The 9,094-nt window shown below is 44.0% G+C and overlaps 1 protein-coding gene across 2 annotated transcripts in view; it reads right to left on the reverse strand.

Moving 5' to 3' along the window:
* The window catches only part of DNAH14 (dynein axonemal heavy chain 14), a 461,040-nt gene extending 452,468 nt beyond the window's left edge, over positions 1 to 8,572 (reverse strand). For both annotated transcript variants that reach the window (XM_029593090.1, XM_029593089.1), the window contains exons 1-2: positions 8,418 to 8,572; positions 2,633 to 2,763 (exon numbers count right to left, since the gene is read on the reverse strand). In XM_029593090.1, coding sequence (XP_029448950.1) covers positions 2,633 to 2,763; positions 8,418 to 8,567 — 281 coding nt within the window. In that variant the 5' untranslated portion in view covers positions 8,568 to 8,572. The remainder of the gene's footprint in view (positions 1 to 2,632; positions 2,764 to 8,417) is intronic.
* Positions 8,573 to 9,094: the final 522 nt, after the last annotated feature.

The raw sequence follows: 9,094 nt of genomic DNA on the forward strand, positions 1-9,094 counted from the left end.
TCGTTCTAAAGTGCAAAATACATTTGCCATAGCACAAACTAGCAACTAACTCAAATGTTTCTAGCCTTTTGGGTTTCTCACAGAGAAGGCCTTTACACGCCAGAAGAGGTCATACTGGCTGGTCTGAACATCCAGTTCACGCTCTTCGTATGTATCAATCTCATCTGTGTGATATGTGCCAGCTAAAGACCATGTTTACTAACACATTTACGCAAATAAAGCCATATTTATACAGTTTTCTAAAGTCCAAACCCCAAACAAGAAGATCGATAATAAAAATAAGACCGAGGTGTTGTGCATTGGGAAAACAGAGATACCACGGGACAGCTCCATATTAACCTGGGAAGGGACTAAGATAAAACTGGTGAGAGAATTAAAAAATGTAGGGGTTACGTTAGATTCTTCTCTGTCATTAGAATCCCAAACATCAGCAGTGGTGAAAAAAGCTTATTAGAAACTGCCTCTAGTGAAACAACAGAAACCATTCCTAGATGATCGAGCTTTGAGTTGAGTGATGCAGATGTTGGTAATGAATACTATCGATTGGGGAAATGCACCGTTTGAGGATCTACTGTCTAAGGCTCTTCATAAAACTACAGATATTCCGAAACGTGGCAGCCAAGAGACCATCACAGGAAGCAGAAAGCGAGCGAGTGTTGGCCCGTTATTACATTAGCTGCATTGGTTACCAGTGACAGAGCCAAGTTCAAGGTATGAATTGCGAACTTTAAAGCACTACAAGGAACAGGTGCCACATAAGTGATGTCAAGATTAAAGCGATGTGTTCTTGCATGAGAATTATGATTCTCCTGAGGCGTTTTATTGAATTTACCTGCAAGGAAATGTATGAAAACACTGCGATGGAGAGCCTGTGCTTTCTCTGTGGTGGCTCTATGCCTTTGGAATAGTTTTACCACAAGAGGTTAGGATGGAATCTAACCTACTTCCCATTCCAAAAAAAAAAAAACGTTTAAAACTTTTTTGTTCCCAGCGTAACCATCTAATGTGTGGCTGATACAACTGAAGTGTGTTGGTACAAAGCGGATTGGTATTTATTGGGACTGTTTTATGTTTTAATGTAAGCTCTACAGGTTGTTTATTGTTTAGCATTGTACAGCGCTTTGAGTGCTCCTTTTGGTCCAGAAAGGCGGTATAGAAATTTTTAAAAAATAATTTCCTTTTACTTTATATGACTATATGAACCCGGATAAATGATTTTATGAGGGGGGGAGGACAGAAACGATGATCTTTTAAGGCCCGTTTTCTTCCAGAAAAAGCAGGTTAAAAACAGGACCAAGTGCAGAGTAACATTTCCCCAGTTTCTCATTATAAGAAAACAGAATATAGTAAAAAATTGGTAACACACTGCAGACATCTTGTGCAGCAGCAGCTACGCACAAAAGGGCCAATTTTAAGAGGGGCACGATTGTTATAAAATACGGGTCCTGCGTGCACATGCGTGCCGGATTTTCATGTCCATGGGCGTATGTGCGAGTGGAATACACGTGGCGATGCAGTCAGCCCTCCTCCAGTTCCCTCCCAGTCCGCTCCAATTAAGGAGTGGACTGGGAGGGAACTTTCCTACCCCCAACTCTATCCTTCCTCCATCTTCCCCTCTCCTCCCTGCCCCCTAAACCTACCCTAACTATCCCCAAATTTTTTTATTTTCCTACTCGCTGCTCCTCCAGAGCAGAAGTAATCTGCATGTGCTGACCGGCTGCCGGCGCGCGCTTCCCCGGAACAGCGGCTAATGGCGCTGTCCCGACCCGCCCCCTCCCCCCCACCCCCCGGGCCACCCCTTTTCCCTCAGCTAGCACTTCTACATGTACCGGGGTTTACATGTCTGGCCAGACCCATTATAAAATGCGTGCAGCACGCGCAAGTCCCAGCCATGCGTGTAAACCCCAAAATTTAAAATCAGGTTATAGGGTCCGATTTTTAAAAGTATTTATACGTGTAAAACTGAGTTTTTACTCGAGTAAGTGGGCATTTGAAAATTGCTACAATACATGCTATTGAATTGTCCATAGGACTGACTCGCTAAGTGCACTTTTACTCAAGTAATTGGTTTTCGAAAATTGCTACGACAGTGGTTACATTTACGCGCGTTAACTCCTTGGAAAATTACCTCCATAACATACAGCGATTTTCAAGTTCCCTTTGAAAATGATGAGAAGGTACACGCAGAAACGCTGTCGCAACCCGGCACTCGCACTCCAAGCCTCTGCCCCTAAGCCGCCTATTTTCTGGTGAACGGGGTTTATCGGACTGAGGTCAGGAGCGAGGAAATTGAAAGAAGGACAAAAAAATAAAAAAATAAAATGCACATGCACATACAAGACTATTTTCTTCCCTCTCCCCTAGTTCTTGGGTTCTTGGCGTTGTGATCACAATCCGATAAATCCCACTCACCAGGACATACCTAGACCATGCAGAGAAAAAAAAGCTTTGAAACACAAACCTCCAACTGCCGGGATTTGGACCATACTTCAAAGATACATTGATAACCTGTTATAAAATGGAAAAACGGGTTTGCCACTCATTGGCTCACTTGAAAGCATTTTACTTGCTTGAGCCTCGGCAGACACGCAAGACGAAACGTTTAGCAGATTTAAAAAAAGGTTTCACGTACGGTATCTGAATCGCCCCTTCCTTGGCTTTCACCGTTCGTCTTCTTTCCGGGTCCCCTCTACGGAGCGACGTGCGGATAACGCCGGAGCTCCTCTGCCCCACACCTGCTACAGGAGGCAACGGGAAACGCAGCTGCAGAAAGACAGTGGGACTTTAAAGCTTTGTTGGGCATTGCTCAAATGCATCCCGACACTTCTTCAGTAAAGGAAGAGAGAGAGAGAGTCAAGAATTTTTAACCTTTCTTTTTTGTTCTGGTTTGGTGCATTTTTCCCCCCCTAAGATGCAGGGACGGTCACTTCCAAACCATCGCGCAGGCGTGCTTCGTAGCGTGCGTATCGGCATGCACCCGGCTATGAGGCCATTTTGTAACTTGCCCGCACATTATAACATAGCCTGGCTGCGCAAACGCGTAAGTCAGGGCATCTTATAACAGGCGCGCATCCATGCCATTGCCAGTGTCACCAGTTCGTCCAGTTAAGAGCTAGGCCTTCCAAACCCCCTGGTTTGATAGCCTGCACTCCCCCCCAGTTACCTCAGACCCTTTAAACCCAGCAGAGATGGCTAATTTATTTTATCTTTTAAACCTCGCCTCCTCCATAGCAGACATAGCTCAGCAGTGGACCGGGGGACGTAAGTATTTACGCGCCACCCAGGCCATGCCCAGTCCATGCCCCTTTTTTAAATCAAGTGAGAGGCGTGCGCAGCAGGAGATAAGAAGCCACCTGAGCAGCTTTTTAAAAATTCAGTGGGCGCGCGCAAGCCCGATTTTGTGCGCACATCTCCCGATTTCGGCGTGTGCCAGGCTTTTGAAACTCAACTTAAAATGAGAAAATCTTTAGTAATCTTTAGTAAAGTGACAAAAACGCTAGACACTAGAGCTCAATGATATCAAAAAAACACCCTCTGAAAACCTTCCAAAAAATGGACCAAAATATTGACAAATATCAAATAGAAAAGGGTGGTAGTTTCATATCAGGCTGATCCCCCCCCCCCCCCCTCAAAGGTATTCAAAACCGGTATCTCTATATAATCATCAACTGCCAACCTTCTTCCAAAAATGTGCTATTTTTTTGGAAAAAAACGTTTTAAAGCAATTAAAAACAGTCTATATTGCACACCGCAAAATGTGAAATAAAGAGGTTTTTTGAATGATCTCTTACAATACTGCCCTTAACTTTTATATTTGTTAATCTACGACATCGAACATCACTTATAAAATAGTCTTACTGCCCCCCAATGAGGCCACGTTTCACACGGTGTCTTTCATCAAGGGAAATCTCTCCAGTAGAAAAGTGTTGTTACGATCCTACTCGCGGAGCCCATCCCGCAAGCAGGCCCCTCACTCACCTCGCGCAGTGCCGGCCCGACGCTGCAGGACTCCTCTGTGTGGCCCAGGCTGCCCCCGGGCCGTCGCTGTGGCTCCTCACGGCCCGATGCTGCTGTGGTGCGGCAGGAGGGGCCGCCGGTGCTTCTTCGTGGCAGGAGCCACCGCCGATTTCATCACCTTCGCGGCTAGGAAGCTGCCGTCGCTGCTCCTCTTCGTGGCCCTAGTGCTGCCGCCAGGATGCCTCATCTTCGTGGCAGGAAGCCGCCACCGACTGTCTTCAGGTGGCCCTGGTGCCGCCGCTGACTTCTTCTACCTCCCAGGCTCCTCTAGGCGCGAGCACGCGCCTCTCCACATTATTTAAAGGGCCAGCGGCGGGAAAAGCCCTGCAGTCCCAACGATGACATCAGTCATCGCCTTCACCCGCCCTATAAAAGGGCTCTCTTCCAATTCCTCGGTGCCTTTGAATCCGGGTCTCACAGTTGTCTGTGCTCTTCCTTCTGGTCAAGGATCTCCATGGTCTTGTGTTTTGATGGTTTCGTTAGATGTTCCTGGTCTCCTTCGTCCTGATGTTCCTGGTCCTGTTCCTCATTGGGAGCTCCTTCGTTGTCTCCTCAGTGTCCTGACATTCCTTGTCCTGAAGTCCTGATATTCCATGTCCAGAAGTTCTGATGTTCCATGTTCCTGAAGTTCCAGATGTTCCATGTTCCAGTCCTGGTCTTGATGTCTTCATCTCTGGTTCTTCGTCCTGCTTCCAGGTTCCCTGCTTGTCCACCTTTCCTGACATGCTACCATCGTGGTCCGTGAACAGCCCATGGGCAGCTGTGTAGGGCGCTTCGTGGCACAAGGCCTGCCTTCATGTCTGCAGCACAAGTCTCCGGAAGGCTCCTTGTTTTTAATGCAGAGGTCTGCTCCTGAATCCAAGTTCTGAAGTCTTGAATCCTGAGTCTTGAATCCTGTTCCCAGTCTTCGGAGTACCTTGTGCCTGCTTCCGTCCATGCCCAAGACTCAAGCTCTGCTTCAGTGTGGTCCGCAACCAGCCATGGGCGGCTGCGTAGGGCGCGCCTCGTTGCAGGCCTCTCCTGAATCTTCGACATGTTTCTGATGCCAAGTCTTCACTTTCTTGCCTGGAGTCTGCTTCGCTTTCGGCGTGGTCCGCAACCAGCCATGGGCGGCTGTGTAGGGCGCGCTGCGGTGCAGTACTCACCCTGAACTAGTGCCCGAACCCTGAATCAACTGAGTCTTCCAAGTATCCTGGATCCTTGTCCGAGTCTTCCAAGTTCCACGAAACCTTGTCCGAGTCTTCCAAGTATCCTGAAACCTTATCAGAGTCTTCCCAGTTCCACGTATCCTCATCTGAGTCTTCCAAGTTTCCTGAGTTCCACGTATCCTCATCTGAGTCTTCCAAGTTTCCTGAGTTCCATGTCTCATCTTGTTCCAGCCCTCAGCCTCAGTCTGGCTTCACGCACTCATCGTTCCCAAGCGGCGGGTCCGGAAGGGCTACCAAGTGGCCGGAGGGCAACTCTTGAGACCTAGCGTTGCTGGGTCTCACCGATGCGTGCAGGTCCAGTGGAGGGCTGAGCCTGCCTGGTTCCAGTTCCTGATGTTCCAAGTCTTGATCCTTGTTCCAGCTCCAGCCCGTGCCTGTACACTCTCATCTCCCACGGTGTGCCTTGGGGCTCCTCCCTGAGCCGAACTGTGGCCCAAGGGCTCACATCTCTCTGAGCAAGCAACCGTGCCTCCGCGCTCGCAACAAGTGTAGATGCGTGGTGAACTGTTTCAAACGGCGTTACTTGCTCATTCTGTATGAAGTTATACCTTCTACTGGAGAGTTTGTGTTTTTGGTGTATTACATTAGGAAGCACTAAAGCTTGCCATTTTGTACTCAGCCCGACTAAACTTTACCCTACTTGTGCTAATTATAATTCTGGAATTTAGGGTTGTTTCAGTTCTCCTTTATAGGAGAGAAAAGAGCCAATTTTAGTCAGGCTAAACCTTCCTCCCCCCAGATGTCTCCTTTTCTGTCTTACCTTTATATATATTTTAGAAAGAGAAAGACTTGTATTCAGAATTATTTATTATAATTATTTTATGTGTGAAGTGGGTGCGCGGAGATAACCGCCCCTTCACTGCTCATTCTGAATGTAACAAGATGTTATTGTGAAAATGAATTAAAAAGCTTGAAACATAACAATATGAAAATTACTCCAAGTTAGTTATAATCATCTCTTTTATAAGTATAATTTGTATAATAATCATAATCTTGTGCTCAGCTATAAGTATAATTGAAAAAGCACAAAAGCAATATCCCAAATCAGTTCTCTTATTCGTTTAGCCTGGGGAGAAGGTAAGGAGTGCCACTTAATAACGTAGTCACACGCCTCAGCAGATATGCTAGCATTCTCCAAAATTCTCAGGCTTTCTGTACCTCCTTATACACCTGATTTTTACAATATCATTGTGTGAAATAAATCCTTGCTCCATGACGCCAGGATACATATCTTTCCTAAGTCTCATTACTCATTTACTCCCATCCTTACATCCCTCTTGACTATGTTTTTATCATATATTTTCCAATTTCCCCTTGTGCAGGGATACGAATGTTCACAGTGAACTATAAATGCCATCATGTGTTGGCGTGCATATATTTTATTTCCCCAATCCCTTACATCAACTATGTCAGCATCTGCTTCTCCCTTTGGAATTCTCAGCTCTGTCTTGTCAAAAATAAATCATCCGTCGGGGTCTGCACTGGGGTCCTCCACATAGCTGTCCCTACTCATGACCAGTACCTCGTGCGGAGATAGCCTGTAATCTAATTATTTCCTCACTCGAGGTTTTTTTCTTCTACATTGTTGTTGATCAGCCCTTGTTACATGTTATGTCATCCCCCTTGTTATACTTTATTCTCTCATCTATATTTTATATTTAAGTGATTTGAAGATACTTGTTATTTGTAACTTTCTCCAGTTTTTGGTTCGATGTAAACCGGCGTGATAAGAATCTTTGTCTTGAACGTCGGTATAGTAAAAAGATGTAAATAAATAAATAAATAAATAAATAGCTAAGTTCCTGCCTTTTGCCACCCAAAGGGAACAATGACTATTGCTTGTAATTTCTGTTTTCCTTGCTTCTCACAAGTTTCCTTTGCTCATACATGTCAAAATAGTGTCTGCAGGAACAGGCATCAGGGTGAGAGCAGGGCAAGGGTAAAAGTTAGCAAGGGTAAAAAGTTAACACTTTCCAAGGTTTAGGCTCTCCAGATGTATCTAGATATTCATCTTCACATAAATCCAGTAAGTAGTAAAATACTTGCTGCTTTTTGACACAACCAAGTCTACCCTCGCTCCGCAGCTAATGTACTACACATTTTTCCCCACAGACACTTAGGGGGTAATAATGCAAACATTTTAAATCAAACACGCACATAAGTTACACCAATTTTCAAAGTGAAAGTAGATGCATACATGCAAAGTTCTTGCGAGAAAAATCATCTCACCAAAACTGTTTGTGGGATTTAAAATAAGTATATTTCCTGATGTGTCAAGAGACACACAGAAGAAGTACTCACACACTCGCTCATCTGTGTGCAGATTTGATTTTTTTTCAGTTAAACTGATATAAATATTTTTGAAAATTCAAACATTTATGCCTAAGTGCAAATGTCTGTGCTCACTGCATGTAAACATACACGCATACAGGCCATACATCTATAAATATGTCAGTAAACAACTTGTATTATAATGGGATTATAATTTACGTAAGACTGGGTTTTTTTCAATGGAAAAGTCTTTCAGATGTGAATCTATTTAACCAAGTCAAATGTGATTATCTCACAGAGATTCTGCCATTTACAAATATAATTGAAGTACTGGTACATCAAGGTAGGCCTTGATGCAGAAGTGCAACTTAACAGCTGTACGCTGCTTTGTAGCAAAACCGTTTTGGGAGAAAGTTGTTTTGTTTTTGTTTTTTTTGGAAATTTATGGAGCTTAGATATTTAATAGGTGGAAATTAAGACTATAGAATTGGGTGGTTAAAATTACCCTTCAGCAGATCTACCGCTTTAAAATGTGCCTGCATATTTGATACCTAATAAATTCCTGTATTTTAGATTATGTTTCTTGTCAAACCAGATAAACCATTAATTGAATATTAAACCCGTTATCGATTAACATACTTATAATAAAATATGTGCCCATTCACACCAGTCTCGCTCTCTCTTCTTTCTTCTCCTCCCTTGAGAGGCTGACGTCGCCTTTGACTTGGTTAAATATATTCAGATCTAAAGACTTTTTCACGACAGAAAAATAAAAGTTTTCTGTAAATTACAATCCATTATAAATACAAGCGGGTTAATGACATTTATAGTTAGCACGTTAATATGACACCGATGAAAACATCAAACATGAACATTGACTTCAGTGTTTGTTTCCACTTTTATACTAGAAGGAATGCTCACTGGTGAGCTGCTGTCTTCAATTATGCTGACTGCTTCTGTTTCACGCGTCGCCGTCTTCCCCAGCGCCATCTGGAGCACGTCCGAGTTCCCTGGTCTAAGAATCAGGCGAGACCGGACATCTGCATGTGGCAGGGGCCGCTGCTCCCCCATCTGAGTCACAAGCCTTTGCTCCTACAGCAAAGAAAAAAAAAAAGCAGTTAACTTAATATGGGAGGAGCCTGAAAGGTGGAATAGAAATACATGAATAAAAATATGGCACTGCACAATGCCTTCACTCCGAGTCCTCCCAAAACGTCTGTCACTATTAGCACAGAACCATTACTAAATTTAACAACTAGAGCGCAGATCCTGTTAAGGTAACTCCGGCGATTCTGTAAGCAGCTAAAAATTTCCAGCCCTGTGGTTCTCTTACCTAAACAGAAATACATATGCAAATGTGTGTTAAAATTAATTCATTTCACCAAATGGGAACTTAAATATAACATCTTGTGTAGGAGTAAAATTAAATTAGGAAGTATTTGGAAGAAGAAAATTATCTGCGTCCTGAAAACTACAAACACAAAATGATCATATCGCACATGCACTACAGCCCCATTCTCAAATATTTTGATCATAAAAGCACCTTACTTTTTCACAAGAAATGTTTGTCATCTGGCTCAATGAATATTTGGACACTT

This window comes from Rhinatrema bivittatum, chromosome 3, assembly GCF_901001135.1.
Source record: "Rhinatrema bivittatum chromosome 3, aRhiBiv1.1, whole genome shotgun sequence".
NCBI lineage: Eukaryota > Metazoa > Chordata > Amphibia > Gymnophiona > Rhinatrematidae > Rhinatrema > Rhinatrema bivittatum.